Source organism: Lactuca serriola, chromosome 4, assembly GCF_051521515.1.
Source record: "Lactuca serriola cultivar US96UC23 chromosome 4, Lser_US96UC23_V15, whole genome shotgun sequence".
Classification (NCBI taxonomy): Eukaryota; Viridiplantae; Streptophyta; class Magnoliopsida; order Asterales; family Asteraceae; genus Lactuca; species Lactuca serriola.
The window spans coordinates 271,217,431-271,240,586 of NC_136411.1; the positions used below are offsets into that span (position 1 = coordinate 271,217,431).

General features: G+C 39.4%; 3 protein-coding genes across 3 annotated transcripts; all 3 read right to left on the reverse strand.

Moving 5' to 3' along the window:
• Positions 1 to 6,254: 6,254 nt before the first annotated feature.
• Positions 6,255 to 13,211, reverse strand: LOC145099354 (uncharacterized). The gene is made up of 11 exons (XM_079036939.1): positions 11,447 to 13,211; positions 9,802 to 11,368; positions 9,079 to 9,441; positions 7,852 to 8,092; positions 7,567 to 7,731; positions 7,431 to 7,448; positions 7,160 to 7,275; positions 6,898 to 7,033; positions 6,732 to 6,778; positions 6,355 to 6,488; positions 6,255 to 6,283 (listed from the first exon to the last, which is right to left on the reverse strand). Exons 1-11 carry the CDS (start codon positions 13,209 to 13,211, stop codon positions 6,255 to 6,257), a joined length of 4,581 nt encoding a protein of 1,526 aa, XP_078893065.1.
• On the reverse strand, positions 13,211 to 18,184 carry LOC145099355 (uncharacterized). Its single transcript, XM_079036940.1, has 4 exons — positions 16,420 to 18,184; positions 14,775 to 16,341; positions 14,036 to 14,414; positions 13,211 to 13,219 (listed from the first exon to the last, which is right to left on the reverse strand). Exons 1-4 carry the CDS (start codon positions 18,182 to 18,184, stop codon positions 13,211 to 13,213), a joined length of 3,720 nt encoding a protein of 1,239 aa, XP_078893066.1.
• LOC145099356 (uncharacterized) lies at positions 18,184 to 23,156 on the reverse strand. The gene is made up of 4 exons (XM_079036941.1): positions 21,392 to 23,156; positions 19,747 to 21,313; positions 19,008 to 19,386; positions 18,184 to 18,192 (listed from the first exon to the last, which is right to left on the reverse strand). Exons 1-4 carry the CDS (start codon positions 23,154 to 23,156, stop codon positions 18,184 to 18,186), a joined length of 3,720 nt encoding a protein of 1,239 aa, XP_078893067.1.

The window sequence follows — 23,156 nt, forward strand, 5'->3', positions numbered from 1 at the left end:
GGTTCCTTGTTTGGTTGTGGAATTAGGGCGGAGTCACTCAATCAACAGTCTTTCCAATCTTAATTATACATGACTGGTGTATACCAGGCGGCTATAGAGAGGCCTTGTGGGAATCATTCCATTAGAAGTACATTACTCCAAATCATCGAGACTCTCAAATTGTTAGCGCTCGTTATTTTCGATTCTAAAAATCGCAGTGGTAATACCATGTGACGAAACCGGGAGCACTTGAGTCTTATGTTCTTGATATAGCACATCATCCCGATAATCATTTCTTCCATATCGACTCGATATCTATTATGTCGAGAAATTCCGACGTCGTCATCTGTCATGGCTTGGCTTGGCCCTCACCATGTAAAATGTATGTGCTATGTAAAAAGAACTTCCATTATAATTAATCGTCAAATAAAATTCTTCGAGTCAATAACAACAAACCTATTACGAATCATCATGTCGCCTCTCAGATCAAAACTTCAGAAGTACCCGAGTGAGGGGTACCACGCCTTATTAGCCTACCCAATAGTCCATAGACTTGAACATGAGAAAACGACTGTGGGATGGACTACTTAATGACTACGAATTTGAAATTCGTTATCGTCCGGGTTAAGCCAATATAGTAGCTGACACCCTTAGTCGGGAAGAGTAACTCAGATCATAGAGTCAAATCATCGATTATGACCATCCATTCGCATCTGTCCACATGAATAAAGGTGACTCAGTAGGAAGCCTAGAAACCTAGAATTGTGTCAGGTGAAACCTGGAGAGGGGTGGAAAAGAACTTAGAAGTCACGGGTGCGATCATACCAACACTAATGCACCGGATCTCATCAGAACTCTGCTGTTAAACGTGCATGGACAACGAAACCTTATACCACATAGATTTGATCTAGACACCGAAGTTCTGTGACGTCAGAGAAGTGGTCATTAATGAAGCTCACGATACTCAACACTCCGTTCATCTAGATTCAGACGAGAAGTGTCTAGACCTCAAAAAGTTATAGTAGTGGCTTGGCATGCGAGCAAAAGTATTGTTGCCTTATAGGCAAGGGTCTTACGCACATCAAGGTTAAGGTCAGAATACCAAAAGCCACAGAATTACCACCACGGTTGGAGACACCTGAGTAGAAGAGGCTGTAGATTGTATTGTCCTTCATAATCTAGTTACCCAAGGCTGGTGGACACAATAGAGAAGCTAGTGGAACGTGTGTCCGAGAGATTAGTTAGACTGCTCGGTGTTCAAAAGTATGTTATCTCTATTAGAGATAGTAGAATCACCTCTCGAAATTGTCAGTCACTTCAGAAAATCTCTGAGGGCTAGGCTAGTCAAAATACCAAAAGGGATTATGCTGAGACGACAGACGGAATAAAAGAACGATTCGACCAATAGGGATTATGCTGAGAATGCATTTAACTGACTTTCGTAAAGTTTAGGATACCCAAATTGCCAAACTTGTGACAACCCGAAATTGTTCCATCGCCGTAACCCGCTCCGTCTGTGAAACCTGTCTTTAGCGATTTGTTCCGATTTCGTTTTTGGGCTAAGTTATCTAAATTAATATGTTTATGATGATCTCATGAGTGTCTAAACCCTTTAGAAACTCATGTAAACGGCCCAAATTTTAAATTTGAGAAATTTTAGATTCGACGCCGCCGGGTTATGACAACTTAATCGGGTGCGATCAAAAGCCCCGTTTAACGTCAGTATCGGGTAGAATTCCAACGTGTCTCAAATCCAAACCATATATAAAGTTGATTAAGCCTCATTTGAAGCCTTTTCACTCTCTCTCTAACCTCTCTCCTCAAATCCAAGTTCTTGATCCAAAATCATCCAAATCAAGCTTCAAATCATCAAGGTAACTATCCTAGCTCCTAGTATAACATCTTTAGCCTTCAATTTCGTGTTCAAATCATGGAATAGGACCATAAACATGTGTTTACGGCCCTGGAACAACCTTAGGCCGTGAACACATGCAAATGGGGTTTTTGAGCCTTAAAACCCTTCCAAACCACCCTTGGGGCTTAGATATGGCTTAAGGACTTATTGGAATGGACTTGGAACACCTTCAACTCATCATTTAGGGATTAAACATGAGTTTACTGCCCAAGGACATGCTTGGGCCGTAAACACCCTTTCATGGCTAGTAAACTCCTTTTAAGGTGTTAAAATGCCACTTACACACCTCCTAAGCCTTGAACTAACACCTAGAAGCAACCACAAATGAGTTAGAGGCCTTAAACTTGATGAAAACCACCCCTATAGGAGCTTACGGAGCTTACAGCCGTAAACCCCCCAAGGATAGGTTCCTGGGCCGTAAACTCCTATATCCTAGTCAAATGATGTTCTAAATTCATCCCAAGGCTTGTAAAATGAGTTTGAATCACATGTGATTGACCTAGGACCACCAAAACATCAAATGAAGGGGTGTGAGGGAGCTTACGGCTGTAAGCTCCTAGTTTACTGCCGTAAACTCCTCAAATGGTCCATGTGTTGATTTAATTCCATTCCAAAGCGCTAGAACCAAACCTAGCATCACCCCTCAAATGTTATAAGGCCATTTAGCACCCAAGAACACCCCACCATGAGTTTACGGCCGTAAACTCATGGGGAGTGGGTCATTAGGGCCGTAAACTCTCTTGGGAGTTTACTCTTGAAGAGTAAACTCCATATCCAAGCCATATACGTCCATAGATGTCACTCGGGTCACTCCAAACACTTGAAATGAAGTGTTTTCGCGACTAGAAGTGTATATCCTCAACTAATTAGTAGTTCAAAGCCTAATTACGTAGGAACCTCGCACACGTTCAAGCCCCGAACTGATGCTTAACATCCTAGCCGACACGTTCCTCAACCGGTGAGTTCATACCCCTACCCTTTTTCAATGTTTTTCAAATGTTTTCATTTGAGTACAAAAGTACAGTTAGGAACAGAACGAATACGAAAGTACAGTTAGGAACAGAACGAATACGAAAGTACAGTTAGGAATAGAACGAATACGAAAGTACAATTAGGAATAGAACGAATATGAATACGAAAGAACGCCTATGGATGACATTAAGACTTTGGAAATACAATTAGTGTACGCCTTGAGTGTCACCAGAGTTTCAGAAATAATTTGAAAGTACGCCTCTGGACATCGACTGAGTTTTGAAAACATACGCCTTTGGATGTCGATAGAGCTTCGCAAATACGTCTAAAGTACCAGAACATCGAATATATAGTTAGTGTATGTTTCTGAGTGTATCCAAATATTCGAAAATACGGCTAAGTATGGTAGATATTTGACATTCGTGTGTAGGATAACTAAGATATCAGAATACCTAACTAATACTACAAGTATGCCAAATATTAGTACATTATGTAATGAATGGATAACTAAACTACTAGGAAAATAAGGGATTTTCCTGGGATAACATAACGGCTCGTAAACGAATTATGTAACGAATGATAACTAAACTGTTTTTATAAGAAAATATGGGATTTTCTTGGATAACAACTTTTTCAGAAAACCAAAGGAAACTTATTCTTTTTCAAAAATGAACCGCTTATGAACTCACCAGCTTTATGCTGATTTTCAAATTGCATGTATTCTCAGGTCCACATTAGACAGGTCCACCGCGATCTTTTGGAGAAGACGGAGCGTATAGAAGACTCGTCTTAGTTTTTGATCCTATGATATATATATATATATATATATATATATATATATATATATATATATATATATATATATATATATATAACACTTGTAACACTTTGTTTTCAAACAATGTAAATATTTCTATGTAATGTAATGGTTGTGTTTACTACGCTTACTATGTACGTTGGTTACGATATACATAACGTCCTCCGCCCCGGAACGTTTCCGCCATCGGTTTCGGGGTGTGACAAACTAGTTAAGTTCTTTACCACCCCGTCATTTGAAGTTGCTCCATTCGAAAACCCTCATTGGTCGTAAGTGCAGATCCCCTCTGCACTGGACTAAGGTAGGTACCACGCTACTAGTTAGATGTCAAATTCCAGACAACACCTTCGCTGATCCAGAAAACCTTCGAGAAACTACCAAGTAAAAAGTGCAAATCCGAAAACGACCTAGAACTTCTAGAACCAATCAGAAAAGCTATGCCTTCAGTAAGAGAAAACCTTTGGAAACTCCAGGATGGTGATTACATCAAGTGATGGTCTCACCCTGGAAGGAAATAATGTTTTAGATAATGGGCGTGCTAAATCCAAGGTACTTAGGACCATTTGAGATTCTCGATAGAATTGGTCCGACAGCTTACAGGTACCGACTACTTAGGGAATTCAATAAATTTCACTCTACCCTCCCATGTCTATAAATTTGAAAAAGTGTTTATCCGACGAAACTCTTATTATCCCACTCAATTAGGTCGATGTAAGTGCAAGCCTCGTATTGGTAAAGAAATCTGTAAATCCAGTTCAGTGAAAGAAACCATTGGAAACCCTAGCCAGTGGAGTCCAACGAACGAAAATGAAACCGTACCTCAGGGTGAAAGTCTATGAAAGCGTATAACGAGGACTTGATCCCCCTATAGATTGGGTGGATCAAATGGAACATGAGAATCTGTACCTTTCACCTCATCCATGTATATTCCTTAGAACTAAATTTCCGGATGAAATTCCCTTTAACGGGGGGGGGGGGGGGATGATGTGACAACCCGAAATTTCTATCTTGTACATCCATTCAATTCAATCAAATTAAGACTCGTATCTGCTATCTTTTAGCATTGTTTAGGGTCTGTTTGAGTCTTCTAAGTCTAGTGCATTCAAGGTTTGGGTTTAGGGAAGAGTTATCTTAAGTTCATAGCAAAGCATTCAGGCCAAACACTCCTTCAAGAGGAGTGTACAGCTGTACACATGGGTGTACGGCCGTACACCCTTCATGGCCGTGAACTCATACCCTTAAGAATGATTTCTGTCAGTTTTCTTCATTTCTTCACATTTCCAACTTTTCACCCTTATCTTCGAGATTGTAAGTATTCCTTCCATTGATTAGTTGATACATGTCTTTAACTAGTGAAGATCCATGTTTTCATCCGTGAAACTTCCTCTTTTGGTTAGATCTTCAAGTTTCACCAAGAACACCTACTAGTTCTTGGGTCGTGAATTCTTTAGAAGCCTTCAAAAATGTGATTATCTCTTCTATCTTCTATTAGAGCTTAAGAAACACTTGATTCCTAGCCTAAATCATCATCTAATGCATGAACATCAAGGGTGTACGGCCGTACACACCTCATGTGGCCGTAAACCATTGTTTCATAATTAGGCCTCAAACTCATCTCATGTCCCAACATATGATCATGAACACTTAGTGGATGCTAGTTAGAGCCATAAAACACCTCTTTTGCAAGTCTTTCCATGAGTATACGACCGTACACCCCATGACCATACACCCATGTGGTCGTACACCACATAGACCGTATACACCTTAGCCGTACACACTCTTGTGTGGCCGAAAACCCCTTTGATACAATCAAATGTGATTGTAACACATCAATATAAGTGTTTCTTAGTCCCTAGGATTGTTTCCCTTCATGATTAGTTGTTATATACACTAATTATATAGATATATGTGTCATTATATGCTTAATAGGATCCGTTTGTGCTCAAGACTTCCCTTGGCATACCCATCATTTCATGTCACGTCCTCAAGCAAATCATCCTCCTAAGGTGAGTTCATACCCCTACAATCAATCTTTTAACTGTTTTAAATGCTTTTTAGGGGGGGGGGGGGGAACAAGTTTAACACAATTATAAATTGTGTTAGTATAAACATTTGTACACTGTTAATATTTCAAACTGTCATAAACTACTTTTAAACATTGATAAACTCTTTTAAAATCTTTAAAACTCTCTTATTTCCAAAACAATATTCATGCATATATTTAGTGTATAAACATACTTTAGTGGACTTAGGACTAGTGTTTTTTTTTGAAAGAGCTAAAGCTCAGCAAACTTTATTAAAAAGAATAAAAGAATACAACATCAAAAAGTCAAACAAAATACAATATTAACCAACCTATCCATAACCAACTACCAAACCACTTTCTAATAACTAGAAATAAACACCCACAAACCCAATAATCCCTAAAATCCTTAAAGGTAGCCCAAAGACTTATTGAAAGAGGGAAAAAAGGTAACTTCACCCCCTTGCACCACCCAAAACCCCAAAAAACATAATATCCAAAGCAAGGGGTAAGGCCCTTAAAAAAACCCTCAGTCCATAAGCTAACCTTTAAGAAAAAAACCCCACAATCCCATAACCTACATAACACAATACACAAAATAAGACCAATAAAAGATAACACAAATAAACATCTCAAAAAAGTAATAACAAAAAAACCCCACGAAATAGCCCTTCCCGAATCTTCTGTCCCTTTCCCTATTCTCCGTCCTCCTCATAGTCTTCACCAAGGAATCCTTCAACTTCTTGCAGCTATTGCCCAACACCATCCATTGCACCTCCATTCTGCACCATAAACACAAAACAAAACACAACAAAATAACACCAAACCCCCAGCAAATCATATTAAGTTTCATACTAGACATGGCATCAATCACATGTCTAGGATTCTCTCTTTGGGTAATCTCAATTAAGATCATATCCAAACAGAAAATCCCATAGGTATAGGTCACATGATTTAAGAGTAAACTCTCCAACCAGTAACATATTCCATCAATTCCTTTGTTTAAACACTTATTCCATAAATACCCCCACCTAATTCCAGCAATAAGATCACCTTCATTAAACTTTCTCCACTACCAATCCCAAAACCAAAACCCATCAATCAACAATTTGGCAAACCAGAAAATGACATCCATTACTTAACTTTCTCCATTCCAGAAATACCCCAGGTCATATAAATCTTATTATTGACCATTTTAGCCCTTTTCCTCAAACCCAATAGCTTTAACCGAATTTCATTTTCAATACAAGCAATCACCCCCTCAACCGAATTTCTTCTAGAACTAAAAAGTCTAGAGTTTCTCTCCCTCCAAATATGAGCAACACAGCTAGCAAACATACATTTAATAAACAAATTCTCAACAGACTTCAAATTAAGCAAGCTGCATAACTTTAAAATCAAATCATTCCAGTCATCCGCCAATAAATTAATACCCACCTTATTACAGAAATACCTCCAAATACTGATGGTATAATCATAATTAAAGAACAAATGATTATGAGAATCAGGCACAATTTCACAGAACGGACACAGTAAGTTACTAGCCACTTCCCATCCTCTAACACGATCCTGCGTTTTCAATCTATTCAAAATAGCCATCCACAAAATAAACGAATTGCGAGGAATGCAATTACCATACCAAACAATAGCATGCCAAGGAACTTTGTCTCCAAAGTTATTTATATCACACCACACCTGTTTACATGAAATTTTTTTACACATACCCTTCTTATCCCTCCAACCTGCAACATCGTTCATATTAGAATCAATACAAAACATGGGAGCTTCTTTCAATCCAGGGAATTTATTAACCCATTCAACCGGCTAGGAATAAGTATCATAGTCTAGAACATCACTGACCAAAGAAGAATCACTAAGCCCATTGCTAACCCAATCTCTTCTAGATATAATTGCACAAAGAATACCAATTGGGTGCCACCAATCATGCCATAAATACGTGTTCCTCCCATTTCCCACACACGAAACAACATGAGGCCTAACAATTTTCCTCACCTCCAAAAACCTCTTCCACGTTCAGCTCATACTCTTTTTCTGTAAAATATCCCAAAAATTTCTGCTACCTATATAATTGATTCTCACCCACTGCACCCATAGGGAATTTTTGATATTAATCACATTCCATACATGTTTAGCAAGCAAAGCATCATTCCATCTCCTTAAATTCTTGATTCCCAGACCACCATACTCCTTAGGCTTACAAATATCATGCCACTTGACTTTATCTTTCCCTTTGACTATCTCACCATTAGCCCATAAGAAACTTCTGCACATCTTTTCAATCTCATTAATAGTAGCAATGGGAATTTTAAAGATCGAAGCCCAATAAACATGAATGGATGTTAAAACAGAGTTAATGAGCTGGAACCTGCCAGCAAACGATAAAGTCTTACTTTTCCAATTGAAAATTCTCATCTTAATCTTTTCAATCAACTTTTTACAATCTCTTTCAAACAACTTAGTGACACACATAGGCACACCCAAATATTTAAACGGAAATCTCCCAACATCAAAAGGAAGGATACCCAAGATAATTGATACGTGTATGGGCTTGATTTGGTGAGTAGGGTAGTGTTTAGGTAAATTAAGAGAGAATAGTAACCACAAATGATATATGAATGGAAAGAAATGGATAGATTAGTAACAACTCAAGACCTATTAAGTTGTATACCGGTGAAAACAATCCAAGACCTATTGGATTGAGTTCGTATCAAGTCAAGAACACGTCCTAAGAAGATAATTTTTGAATTATAACAATAATTCCAATTGAACAAAGGTTTTTTTTTCTTAAAAATTCGTCTATTACTTTTTCCATGCATAATTTGGCTTTATATGAAGCCTTTATTACAAATTTGGTGGTTACAAGCCAACCAACCAATTATTCATTAAAACTAGTAAATAGAAATTAAGGTAACTCTTGAAAGAACACAAAAAAAACGTCCATGAGACTTGTGAATGAAAAAAAAAACGGCTATGCTTCATTAAGGAGCCATAAGAAGCATTAAGGAGTCATCATAAGCATTAAAGTGTAACCCTAATCCACCAAAGAGTGTCAAAAACGGCTAGGAGGCTTTATGAAGCAAATAGTAACGTTTTTAGCACTTATGAAGCCTTAAAAATGTTGCCCTAGTCTTCATGCAACCCTAATTCAATTTGTGGGTTACCATGCACAACCCAACCATTGAGCCCAAACCACCTTCTAGCCCACTAGTAATCACTAATCCATCACATTTTGGGCTTTCATGATCCATGCATGGATCATCCCCTCCCCCTTTGAAAGGAATTGACCTCAATTCATCAAGTCCATCATCATCAAGATAAGGTGAAAGATCTCCCACATTAAAGGTAGCATGCACTCCATGGTCTCCTCCCAAATCTACCTTATAAGCATTATCATTGACACGTGACACCACTCTGTAAGGACCTTCAGCTCTTGGCATCAACTTGTTTTTCCTTTTGTTAGGAAAACGTTCTTTCCTCATATACACCCACACCAAGTCACCATCTTGAAAGACACGTGGTTTCCTATGCTTGTTGGACTTCTGTTTGTACAACTCATTCACGGCTTCAATCTTCTCACGAACTTGTTGGTGTAGTTTCATCATAGCCTTCAACTTGTCATTAGCATCCTTGTGAACCAATTCATCCTTTGGCAATGGAATCAAATCCAAAGGCATGTAAGGATTCACACCATACACCACCTCAAAAGGAGAGTGACCTGTAGCATAAGTAGGAGAACGATTATAGGCAAATTCAGCATGTGCAAGTTTGATGTCCCAATCTTTTTGAGTTTTGCTAACCAACCCTCTCAACAAAGCACCCAAAGTTCTATTAGTCACCTCCGTTTGCCCATCCGTTTGTGGATGATGGGATGTACTAAAAAGTAACTTAGTACCGACTTTCCTCCACAAAGTGTTCCAAAAGTAACTTAGAAACTTGGAATCCCTATCAGAAACAATTGTTTTAGGAATACCATGCAAACGAACCACCTCTTTAAAGTACAAATCAGCCACGTTAGATGCATCATTTGTTTTATGACATGGCACAAAGTGAGCCATTTTTGAAAACCTATCCACCACCACCATAATGGAATCCTTCCCCCTTTGAGTTCTAGGCAAAGCCATAATGAAATCCATGGACACATCTTCCCAAGGACGAATAGGAACCGGCAAAGGAGTGTAAACACCATGCTTGAAAGTTGTTTTTGCCATATGACATGTAACACACTTGCCCACTATGTTGGTTACATCCCCCAACATCTTCGGCCAAAAGAAATGTTCTTTAAGCACCTGCAAAGTTTTGGTAATGCCAAAATGACCAGCCAAACCACCGCCATGAGCTTCACGAATCAACAACTCCCGTATTGCATGTTTTGGGACACAAAGGCGATTGCCTTTGAATAGAAAGCCATCTTGAATCACAAATTCACCATTAGGACCACCTGCACATTTCAAAAACATATCTCCAAAGTCCATATCAGATTGATAATGGTCCTTTAGAGTTTCAAATCCCAAGAAACGAACATCCAAAGTCACCAACAACGAGTAACGCCTCGAGAGTGCATCAGCCACCACATTGCTTCTACCATCCTTGTATTTGCATGAGAAATGAAAGGATTGCAAGAACTCCACCCACTTTGCATGTCTTGTGCTCAACTTTTGTTGCCCATTGATGTACTTTAAGGATTCATGATCAGAATGCAAAATAAAATGATTTGCACGCAAATAATGACTCCAATGATCTAAAGCACGGACAATAGCATAAAACTCCTTATCATAAGTGCAATAATTCAAACGAGCACCACCCAACTTTTCAGAAAAATAAGCAATAGGACGTTTGGATTGGATCAAAACAGCCCCAATACCAACTCCACTTGCATCACACTCCACTTCAAATGGTTGAGAAAAATCAGGAAGAGCCAAAATAGGAGCATCACACAACAATGCCTTGAGTTTCTCAAATGCCTTTTGAGCTTCTTCTCCCCATGCAAAGACTCCTTTCTTCAAACAACCTGTTATGGGACTTGCAATGGTGCTAAAATCACGAACAAATCTTCTATAGAAAGAAGCAAGACCATGAAATGATCTAACTTCAGAAATATTAGTAGGAATAGGCCATGACTTGATTGCTTCAGTCTTGGATGGGTCCACGGACACGCCATTTCTTGACACCACAAAACCCAAAAATGCCACTTCTTCCACCAAAAACGAACATTTTTCTTGCTTCCCATAGAGTTTTTGAGCTCTAAGCGTCTCGAAAACCTGTTTTAAGTGCATCAAATGATCCTCCAAGCTCTTGCTATATACCAAGATATCATCAAGGTACACAACCACAAACCTGCCCAAAAAAGATTTTAGCACTTCATTCATTAGTCGCATGAAAGTGCTAGGTGCATTAGTTAGACCGAAAGGCATCACGGTCCATTCATACAAGCCATGTTTAGTTTTAAAGGCTGTTTTCCATTCATCCCCTTCACGCATACGAATTTGATGGTAACCACTTCTCAAATCAATTTTTGAGAACACAATAGAACCATGCAACTCGTCCAACAAATCATCAATTCTAGGAATAGGAAATCGGTATTTTATGGTGATGTTATTAACGGCCCTACTATCAACACACATCCTCCAAGAACCATCTTTTTTTGGAACCAACAAAACTGGAACAGCACAAGGACTTAGGCTTTCACGAACATAACCCATTTTCATGAGTTCATCAATTTGTTTTTGCAACTCTTTTGTCACCTCCGGATTACATCTATAGGCAGCTTTATTGGGCAAAGGAGCACCCGGAATAAGGTCAATTTGGTGTTCGATACCACGGATTGGAGGCAAACCCGGTGGTAATTCGCTTGGAAACACATCTTGAAACTCCAAAAGCAAATCAGCAATAGCGTTTTCTCCATGCACCATCTTCTCCACCTTTGCATGCTCTTTGGCCACAAGCATGTAGATAACATCACCTTTGTCAAGAACTTGCTCCACCTCCCTTTCACTAGCAAACATAGAAAGATTAGGTTTTTTTACTTGTTTAGAATTCATGGACCTTATGGCCGTTGGGGACATGGGTTTTAACACAATTTTTTTATTATTGTGTTTCAACTCATATTCATTGCTCCTCCCTCTATGTAACACGTCCCTATCAAATTGCCAAGGACGCCCCAACAAAATATGACATGCATCCATAGGAATAACATCACACAACACTTCATCTTCATAAGACCCCATAGTTAGACCAACTCTAACCTGTTTTGTCACCTTTATTTTGCTTCCATCATCCAACCAATGAAGAACATATGGTTTTGGGTGGTTTGTAGTAGACAAACCCAATTTGATCACCATTTCATTAGAAGCAACATTAGTACAACTTCCACCATCAATAATCAAACTACACCACTTGTCTCTAACCAAACATTTGGTGTGAAACAATTGGTCTCGTTGATCCATATCAGCCATGGTTTGAACCCCTTGAGTTTTAAGGGTTCTAAGCACCAAAACTGTATCATACACCGGTGCTTCATACTCTACCTCCTCCTCTTCTTCCTCTTCTTGTTGTGTATCATAAAAAATACCCGCCAACCTCTCTTCTTCCTCCAACTCTTCACGACATTCAATGGCCTCCCTTAAAGTCACCACCCTTTTGTTTGGACAAGCATTTTGGTAATGACCAAAACCTTGACACTTGAAACATCTAATTTTCGCCAAACTAGTTTCTTTGGTACCACTAGTAAGTTTAGGAGCAACGGGAACACTACTAGAACCAGAAGGAGTAGAAACAGAATTTTGTCTATTGCTAGACTCGGGCTTGGACCACGACTTTGACTTGGGACTTTCGAGACTTGAACTTGAACTCCCACCATAACGTGCTTTGGCCTGCCCCTCCAACTTCAAACACAAACCACAAAGAGTTCCAAAATCAGCATAAGGATACAACTCCACAACATTGGCAATGTTGTAGTTCAACCCTTTTAGAAAACGAGTCATTTTTTGTTCTTCAATTTCTTCAATATCCCCCATCAAGGTCAACTTCTCAAATTCATCAATGTATTCTCCAACACTCATTTTTCCTTGCCTCAAATCAGCAATCTTCTTGTAAGTGGCAATTCTATGAGTAGAAGGAACATATCTCTTTCTTAGCTTTCGTTTTAGAGAAAGCCAAGAACAAATTTTTTCTTTGCCTTCACGGGTTCTCTTGGCCTTAAGCCCTTCAAACCACAATGAAGCACCACCACTTAGCTTGAGAATGGCATACTTGCAGCTTTTTTCATCATCCACTTCTTTGAACTCAAACATTCTTTCAATCTTCCTTTCCCACTCCAAGTAGCGTTCAGGATCAGTTCCACCAACAAATTCAGGCAATTCAGACACCTTGAATTCTTCCACAACCCTATGTTCACCACGGCGGGGTTGCCTTCGATTTCCACCTTCTTGGATGTTTCTTAATGCTTCACGAAGATTTTGTAGGAACTCCGGATCATCAAAATCCATTATGCGCTCTGATACCACTTATGATACGTGTATGGGCTTGATTTGGTGAGTAGGGTAGTGTTTAGGTAAATTAAGAGAGAATAGTAACCACAAATGATATATGAATGGAAAGAAATGGATAGATTAGTAACAACTCAAGACCTATTAAGTTGTATACCGGTGAAAACAATCCAAGACCTATTGGATTGAGTTCGTATCAAGTCAAGAACACGTCCTAAGAAGATAATTTTTGAATTATAACAATAATTCCAATTGAACAAAGGTTTTTTTTTCTTAAAAATTCGTCTATTACTTTTTCCATGCATAATTTGGCTTTATATGAAGCCTTTATTACAAATTTGGTGGTTACAAGCCAACCAACCAATTATTCATTAAAACTAGTAAATAGAAATTAAGGTAACTCTTGAAAGAACACAAAAAAAACGTCCATGAGACTTGTGAATGAAAAAAAAAACGGCTATGCTTCATTAAGGAGCCATAAGAAGCATTAAGGAGTCATCATAAGCATTAAAGTGTAACCCTAATCCACCAAAGAGTGTCAAAAACGGCTAGGAGGCTTTATGAAGCAAATAGTAACGTTTTTAGCACTTATGAAGCCTTAAAAATGTTGCCCTAGTCTTCATGCAACCCTAATTCAATTTGTGGGTTACCATGCACAACCCAACCATTGAGCCCAAACCACCTTCTAGCCCACTAGTAATCACTAATCCATCACATTTTGGGCTTTCATGATCCATGCATGGATCATCCCCTCCCCCTTTGAAAGGAATTGACCTCAATTCATCAAGTCCATCATCATCAAGATAAGGTGAAAGATCTCCCACATTAAAGGTAGCATGCACTCCATGGTCTCCTCCCAAATCTACCTTATAAGCATTATCATTGACACGTGACACCACTCTGTAAGGACCTTCAGCTCTTGGCATCAACTTGTTTTTCCTTTTGTTAGGAAAACGTTCTTTCCTCATATACACCCACACCAAGTCACCATCTTGAAAGACACGTGGTTTCCTATGCTTGTTGGACTTCTGTTTGTACAACTCATTCACGGCTTCAATCTTCTCACGAACTTGTTGGTGTAGTTTCATCATAGCCTTCAACTTGTCATTAGCATCCTTGTGAACCAATTCATCCTTTGGCAATGGAATCAAATCCAAAGGCATGTAAGGATTCACACCATACACCACCTCAAAAGGAGAGTGACCTGTAGCATAAGTAGGAGAACGATTATAGGCAAATTCAGCATGTGCAAGTTTGATGTCCCAATCTTTTTGAGTTTTGCTAACCAACCCTCTCAACAAAGCACCCAAAGTTCTATTAGTCACCTCCGTTTGCCCATCCGTTTGTGGATGATGGGATGTACTAAAAAGTAACTTAGTACCGACTTTCCTCCACAAAGTGTTCCAAAAGTAACTTAGAAACTTGGAATCCCTATCAGAAACAATTGTTTTAGGAATACCATGCAAACGAACCACCTCTTTAAAGTACAAATCAGCCACGTTAGATGCATCATTTGTTTTATGACATGGCACAAAGTGAGCCATTTTTGAAAACCTATCCACCACCACCATAATGGAATCCTTCCCCCTTTGAGTTCTAGGCAAAGCCATAATGAAATCCATGGACACATCTTCCCAAGGACGAATAGGAACCGGCAAAGGAGTGTAAACACCATGCTTGAAAGTTGTTTTTGCCATATGACATGTAACACACTTGCCCACTATGTTGGTTACATCCCCCAACATCTTCGGCCAAAAGAAATGTTCTTTAAGCACCTGCAAAGTTTTGGTAATGCCAAAATGACCAGCCAAACCACCGCCATGAGCTTCACGAATCAACAACTCCCGTATTGCATGTTTTGGGACACAAAGGCGATTGCCTTTGAATAGAAAGCCATCTTGAATCACAAATTCACCATTAGGACCACCTGCACATTTCAAAAACATATCTCCAAAGTCCATATCAGATTGATAATGGTCCTTTAGAGTTTCAAATCCCAAGAAACGAACATCCAAAGTCACCAACAACGAGTAACGCCTCGAGAGTGCATCAGCCACCACATTGCTTCTACCATCCTTGTATTTGCATGAGAAATGAAAGGATTGCAAGAACTCCACCCACTTTGCATGTCTTGTGCTCAACTTTTGTTGCCCATTGATGTACTTTAAGGATTCATGATCAGAATGCAAAATAAAATGATTTGCACGCAAATAATGACTCCAATGATCTAAAGCACGGACAATAGCATAAAACTCCTTATCATAAGTGCAATAATTCAAACGAGCACCACCCAACTTTTCAGAAAAATAAGCAATAGGACGTTTGGATTGGATCAAAACAGCCCCAATACCAACTCCACTTGCATCACACTCCACTTCAAATGGTTGAGAAAAATCAGGAAGAGCCAAAATAGGAGCATCACACAACAATGCCTTGAGTTTCTCAAATGCCTTTTGAGCTTCTTCTCCCCATGCAAAGACTCCTTTCTTCAAACAACCTGTTATGGGACTTGCAATGGTGCTAAAATCACGAACAAATCTTCTATAGAAAGAAGCAAGACCATGAAATGATCTAACTTCAGAAATATTAGTAGGAATAGGCCATGACTTGATTGCTTCAGTCTTGGATGGGTCCACGGACACGCCATTTCTTGACACCACAAAACCCAAAAATGCCACTTCTTCCACCAAAAACGAACATTTTTCTTGCTTCCCATAGAGTTTTTGAGCTCTAAGCGTCTCGAAAACCTGTTTTAAGTGCATCAAATGATCCTCCAAGCTCTTGCTATATACCAAGATATCATCAAGGTACACAACCACAAACCTGCCCAAAAAAGATTTTAGCACTTCATTCATTAGTCGCATGAAAGTGCTAGGTGCATTAGTTAGACCGAAAGGCATCACGGTCCATTCATACAAGCCATGTTTAGTTTTAAAGGCTGTTTTCCATTCATCCCCTTCACGCATACGAATTTGATGGTAACCACTTCTCAAATCAATTTTTGAGAACACAATAGAACCATGCAACTCGTCCAACAAATCATCAATTCTAGGAATAGGAAATCGGTATTTTATGGTGATGTTATTAACGGCCCTACTATCAACACACATCCTCCAAGAACCATCTTTTTTTGGAACCAACAAAACTGGAACAGCACAAGGACTTAGGCTTTCACGAACATAACCCATTTTCATGAGTTCATCAATTTGTTTTTGCAACTCTTTTGTCACCTCCGGATTACATCTATAGGCAGCTTTATTGGGCAAAGGAGCACCCGGAATAAGGTCAATTTGGTGTTCGATACCACGGATTGGAGGCAAACCCGGTGGTAATTCGCTTGGAAACACATCTTGAAACTCCAAAAGCAAATCAGCAATAGCGTTTTCTCCATGCACCATCTTCTCCACCTTTGCATGCTCTTTGGCCACAAGCATGTAGATAACATCACCTTTGTCAAGAACTTGCTCCACCTCCCTTTCACTAGCAAACATAGAAAGATTAGGTTTTTTTACTTGTTTAGAATTCATGGACCTTATGGCCGTTGGGGACATGGGTTTTAACACAATTTTTTTATTATTGTGTTTCAACTCATATTCATTGCTCCTCCCTCTATGTAACACGTCCCTATCAAATTGCCAAGGACGCCCCAACAAAATATGACATGCATCCATAGGAATAACATCACACAACACTTCATCTTCATAAGACCCCATAGTTAGACCAACTCTAACCTGTTTTGTCACCTTTATTTTGCTTCCATCATCCAACCAATGAAGAACATATGGTTTTGGGTGGTTTGTAGTAGACAAACCCAATTTGATCACCATTTCATTAGAAGCAACATTAGTACAACTTCCACCATCAATAATCAAACTACACCACTTGTCTCTAACCAAACATTTGGTGTGAAACAATTGGTCTCGTTGATCCATATCAGCCATGGTTTGAACCCCTTGAGTTTTAAGGGTTCTAAGCACCAAAACTGTATCATACACCGGTGCTTCATACTCTACCTCCTCCTCTTCTTCCTCTTCTTGTTGTGTATCATAAAAAATACCCGCCAACCTCTCTTCTTCCTCCAACTCTTCACGACATTCAATGGCCTCCCTTAAAGTCACCACCCTTTTGTTTGGACAAGCATTTTGGTAATGACCAAAACCTTGACACTTGAAACATCTAATTTTCGCCAAACTAGTTTCTTTGGTACCACTAGTAAGTTTAGGAGCAACGGGAACACTACTAGAACCAGAAGGAGTAGAAACAGAATTTTGTCTATTGCTAGACTCGGGCTTGGACCACGACTTTGACTTGGGACTTTCGAGACTTGAACTTGAACTCCCACCATAACGTGCTTTGGCCTGCCCCTCCAACTTCAAACACAAACCACAAAGAGTTCCAAAATCAGCATAAGGATACAACTCCACAACATTGGCAATGTTGTAGTTCAACCCTTTTAGAAAACGAGTCATTTTTTGTTCTTCAATTTCTTCAATATCCCCCATCAAGGTCAACTTCTCAAATTCATCAATGTATTCTCCAACACTCATTTTTCCTTGCCTCAAATCAGCAATCTTCTTGTAAGTGGCAATTCTATGAGTAGAAGGAACATATCTCTTTCTTAGCTTTCGTTTTAGAGAAAGCCAAGAACAAATTTTTTCTTTGCCTTCACGGGTTCTCTTGGCCTTAAGCCCTTCAAACCACAATGAAGCACCACCACTTAGCTTGAGAATGGCATACTTGCAGCTTTTTTCATCATCCACTTCTTTGAACTCAAACATTCTTTCAATCTTCCTTTCCCACTCCAAGTAGCGTTCAGGATCAGTTCCACCAACAAATTCAGGCAATTCAGACACCTTGAATTCTTCCACAACCCTATGTTCACCACGGCGGGGTTGCCTTCGATTTCCACCTTCTTGGATGTTTCTTAATGCTTCACGAAGATTTTGTAGGAACTCCGGATCATCAAAATCCATTATGCGCTCTGATACCACTTATGATACGTGTATGGGCTTGATTTGGTGAGTAGGGTAGTGTTTAGGTAAATTAAGAGAGAATAGTAACCACAAATGATATATGAATGGAAAGAAATGGATAGATTAGTAACAACTCAAGACCTATTAAGTTGTATACCGGTGAAAACAATCCAAGACCTATTGGATTGAGTTCGTATCAAGTCAAGAACACGTCCTAAGAAGATAATTTTTGAATTATAACAATAATTCCAATTGAACAAAGGTTTTTTTTTCTTAAAAATTCGTCTATTACTTTTTCCATGCATAATTTGGCTTTATATGAAGCCTTTATTACAAATTTGGTGGTTACAAGCCAACCAACCAATTATTCATTAAAACTAGTAAATAGAAATTAAGGTAACTCTCGAAAGAACACAAAAAAAACGTCCATGAGACTTGTGAATGAAAAAAAAACGGCTATGCTTCATTAAGGAGCCATAAGAAGCATTAAGGAGTCATCATAAGCATTAAAGTGTAACCCTAATCCACCAAAGAGTGTCAAAAACGGCTAGGAGGCTTTATGAAGCAAATAGTAACGTTTTTAGCACTTATGAAGCCTTAAAAATGTTGCCCTAGTCTTCATGCAACCCTAATTCAATTTGTGGGTTACCATGCACAACCCAACCATTGAGCCCAAACCACCTTCTAGCCCACTAGTAATCACTAATCCATCACATTTTGGGCTTTCATGATCCATGCATGGATCATCCCCTCCCCCTTTGAAAGGAATTGACCTCAATTCATCAAGTCCATCATCATCAAGATAAGGTGAAAGATCTCCCACATTAAAGGTAGCATGCACTCCATGGTCTCCTCCCAAATCTACCTTATAAGCATTATCATTGACACGTGACACCACTCTGTAAGGACCTTCAGCTCTTGGCATCAACTTGTTTTTCCTTTTGTTAGGAAAACGTTCTTTCCTCATATACACCCACACCAAGTCACCATCTTGAAAGACACGTGGTTTCCTATGCTTGTTGGACTTCTGTTTGTACAACTCATTCACGGCTTCAATCTTCTCACGAACTTGTTGGTGTAGTTTCATCATAGCCTTCAACTTGTCATTAGCATCCTTGTGAACCAATTCATCCTTTGGCAATGGAATCAAATCCAAAGGCATGTAAGGATTCACACCATACACCACCTCAAAAGGAGAGTGACCTGTAGCATAAGTAGGAGAACGATTATAGGCAAATTCAGCATGTGCAAGTTTGATGTCCCAATCTTTTTGAGTTTTGCTAACCAACCCTCTCAACAAAGCACCCAAAGTTCTATTAGTCACCTCCGTTTGCCCATCCGTTTGTGGATGATGGGATGTACTAAAAAGTAACTTAGTACCGACTTTCCTCCACAAAGTGTTCCAAAAGTAACTTAGAAACTTGGAATCCCTATCAGAAACAATTGTTTTAGGAATACCATGCAAACGAACCACCTCTTTAAAGTACAAATCAGCCACGTTAGATGCATCATTTGTTTTATGACATGGCACAAAGTGAGCCATTTTTGAAAACCTATCCACCACCACCATAATGGAATCCTTCCCCCTTTGAGTTCTAGGCAAAGCCATAATGAAATCCATGGACACATCTTCCCAAGGACGAATAGGAACCGGCAAAGGAGTGTAAACACCATGCTTGAAAGTTGTTTTTGCCATATGACATGTAACACACTTGCCCACTATGTTGGTTACATCCCCCAACATCTTCGGCCAAAAGAAATGTTCTTTAAGCACCTGCAAAGTTTTGGTAATGCCAAAATGACCAGCCAAACCACCGCCATGAGCTTCACGAATCAACAACTCCCGTATTGCATGTTTTGGGACACAAAGGCGATTGCCTTTGAATAGAAAGCCATCTTGAATCACAAATTCACCATTAGGACCACCTGCACATTTCAAAAACATATCTCCAAAGTCCATATCAGATTGATAATGGTCCTTTAGAGTTTCAAATCCCAAGAAACGAACATCCAAAGTCACCAACAACGAGTAACGCCTCGAGAGTGCATCAGCCACCACATTGCTTCTACCATCCTTGTATTTGCATGAGAAATGAAAGGATTGCAAGAACTCCACCCACTTTGCATGTCTTGTGCTCAACTTTTGTTGCCCATTGATGTACTTTAAGGATTCATGATCAGAATGCAAAATAAAATGATTTGCACGCAAATAATGACTCCAATGATCTAAAGCACGGACAATAGCATAAAACTCCTTATCATAAGTGCAATAATTCAAACGAGCACCACCCAACTTTTCAGAAAAATAAGCAATAGGACGTTTGGATTGGATCAAAACAGCCCCAATACCAACTCCACTTGCATCACACTCCACTTCAAATGGTTGAGAAAAATCAGGAAGAGCCAAAATAGGAGCATCACACAACAATGCCTTGAGTTTCTCAAATGCCTTTTGAGCTTCTTCTCCCCATGCAAAGACTCCTTTCTTCAAACAACCTGTTATGGGACTTGCAATGGTGCTAAAATCACGAACAAATCTTCTATAGAAAGAAGCAAGACCATGAAATGATCTAACTTCAGAAATATTAGTAGGAATAGGCCATGACTTGATTGCTTCAGTCTTGGATGGGTCCACGGACACGCCATTTCTTGACACCACAAAACCCAAAAATGCCACTTCTTCCACCAAAAACGAACATTTTTCTTGCTTCCCATAGAGTTTTTGAGCTCTAAGCGTCTCGAAAACCTGTTTTAAGTGCATCAAATGATCCTCCAAGCTCTTGCTATATACCAAGATATCATCAAGGTACACAACCACAAACCTGCCCAAAAAAGATTTTAGCACTTCATTCATTAGTCGCATGAAAGTGCTAGGTGCATTAGTTAGACCGAAAGGCATCACGGTCCATTCATACAAGCCATGTTTAGTTTTAAAGGCTGTTTTCCATTCATCCCCTTCACGCATACGAATTTGATGGTAACCACTTCTCAAATCAATTTTTGAGAACACAATAGAACCATGCAACTCGTCCAACAAATCATCAATTCTAGGAATAGGAAATCGGTATTTTATGGTGATGTTATTAACGGCCCTACTATCAACACACATCCTCCAAGAACCATCTTTTTTTGGAACCAACAAAACTGGAACAGCACAAGGACTTAGGCTTTCACGAACATAACCCATTTTCATGAGTTCATCAATTTGTTTTTGCAACTCTTTTGTCACCTCCGGATTACATCTATAGGCAGCTTTATTGGGCAAAGGAGCACCCGGAATAAGGTCAATTTGGTGTTCGATACCACGGATTGGAGGCAAACCCGGTGGTAATTCGCTTGGAAACACATCTTGAAACTCCAAAAGCAAATCAGCAATAGCGTTTTCTCCATGCACCATCTTCTCCACCTTTGCATGCTCTTTGGCCACAAGCATGTAGATAACATCACCTTTGTCAAGAACTTGCTCCACCTCCCTTTCACTAGCAAACATAGAAAGATTAGGTTTTTTTACTTGTTTAGAATTCATGGACCTTATGGCCGTTGGGGACATGGGTTTTAACACAATTTTTTTATTATTGTGTTTCAACTCATATTCATTGCTCCTCCCTCTATGTAACACGTCCCTATCAAATTGCCAAGGACGCCCCAACAAAATATGACATGCATCCATAGGAATAACATCACACAACACTTCATCTTCATAAGACCCCATAGTTAGACCAACTCTAACCTGTTTTGTCACCTTTATTTTGCTTCCATCATCCAACCAATGAAGAACATATGGTTTTGGGTGGTTTGTAGTAGACAAACCCAATTTGATCACCATTTCATTAGAAGCAACATTAGTACAACTTCCACCATCAATAATCAAACTACACCACTTGTCTCTAACCAAACATTTGGTGTGAAACAATTGGTCTCGTTGATCCATATCAGCCATGGTTTGAACCCCTTGAGTTTTAAGGGTTCTAAGCACCAAAACTGTATCATACACCGGTGCTTCATACTCTACCTCCTCCTCTTCTTCCTCTTCTTGTTGTGTATCATAAAAAATACCCGCCAACCTCTCTTCTTCCTCCAACTCTTCACGACATTCAATGGCCTCCCTTAAAGTCACCACCCTTTTGTTTGGACAAGCATTTTGGTAATGACCAAAACCTTGACACTTGAAACATCTAATTTTCGCCAAACTAGTTTCTTTGGTACCACTAGTAAGTTTAGGAGCAACGGGAACACTACTAGAACCAGAAGGAGTAGAAACAGAATTTTGTCTATTGCTAGACTCGGGCTTGGACCACGACTTTGACTTGGGACTTTCGAGACTTGAACTTGAACTCCCACCATAACGTGCTTTGGCCTGCCCCTCCAACTTCAAACACAAACCACAAAGAGTTCCAAAATCAGCATAAGGATACAACTCCACAACATTGGCAATGTTGTAGTTCAACCCTTTTAGAAAACGAGTCATTTTTTGTTCTTCAATTTCTTCAATATCCCCCATCAAGGTCAACTTCTCAAATTCATCAATGTATTCTCCAACACTCATTTTTCCTTGCCTCAAATCAGCAATCTTCTTGTAAGTGGCAATTCTATGAGTAGAAGGAACATATCTCTTTCTTAGCTTTCGTTTTAGAGAAAGCCAAGAACAAATTTTTTCTTTGCCTTCACGGGTTCTCTTGGCCTTAAGCCCTTCAAACCACAATGAAGCACCACCACTTAGCTTGAGAATGGCATACTTGCAGCTTTTTTCATCATCCACTTCTTTGAACTCAAACATTCTTTCAATCTTCCTTTCCCACTCCAAGTAGCGTTCAGGATCAGTTCCACCAACAAATTCAGGCAATTCAGACACCTTGAATTCTTCCACAACCCTATGTTCACCACGGCGGGGTTGCCTTCGATTTCCACCTTCTTGGATGTTTCTTAATGCTTCACGAAGATTTTGTAGGAACTCCGGATCATCAAAATCCAT

What these genes read in the sequence shown, in the direction of transcription:
- LOC145099355 (XM_079036940.1), bottom strand. Translation starts at nt 18,184, where the DNA reads ATGGATTTTGATGATCCGGAGTTCCTACAAAATCTTCGTGAAGCATTA. An exon ending in GACAAAAGAGTTGCAAAAAC is followed by an intron (nt 16,342 to 16,419) that starts AAATTGATGAAC and finishes TGTTGGTTCCAA; the next exon opens with AAAAAGATGGTTCTTGGAGG. An exon ending in AAGGATTCCATTATGGTGGT is followed by an intron (nt 14,415 to 14,774) that starts GGTGGATAGGTT and finishes TTATGCTACAGG; the next exon opens with TCACTCTCCTTTTGAGGTGG.
- LOC145099356 (XM_079036941.1), bottom strand. Translation starts at nt 23,156, where the DNA reads ATGGATTTTGATGATCCGGAGTTCCTACAAAATCTTCGTGAAGCATTA. An exon ending in GACAAAAGAGTTGCAAAAAC is followed by an intron (nt 21,314 to 21,391) that starts AAATTGATGAAC and finishes TGTTGGTTCCAA; the next exon opens with AAAAAGATGGTTCTTGGAGG. An exon ending in AAGGATTCCATTATGGTGGT is followed by an intron (nt 19,387 to 19,746) that starts GGTGGATAGGTT and finishes TTATGCTACAGG; the next exon opens with TCACTCTCCTTTTGAGGTGG.
- LOC145099354 (XM_079036939.1), bottom strand. Translation starts at nt 13,211, where the DNA reads ATGGATTTTGATGATCCGGAGTTCCTACAAAATCTTCGTGAAGCATTA. An exon ending in TGAGGAAAAGGGCTAAAATG is followed by an intron (nt 6,779 to 6,897) that starts GTCAATAATAAG and finishes TGGGATTGGTAG; the next exon opens with TGGAGAAAGTTTAATGAAGG. An exon ending in CTATTTCGTGGGGTTTTTTT is followed by an intron (nt 6,284 to 6,354) that starts GTTATTACTTTT and finishes TGTGTTATGTAG; the next exon opens with GTTATGGGATTGTGGGGTTT.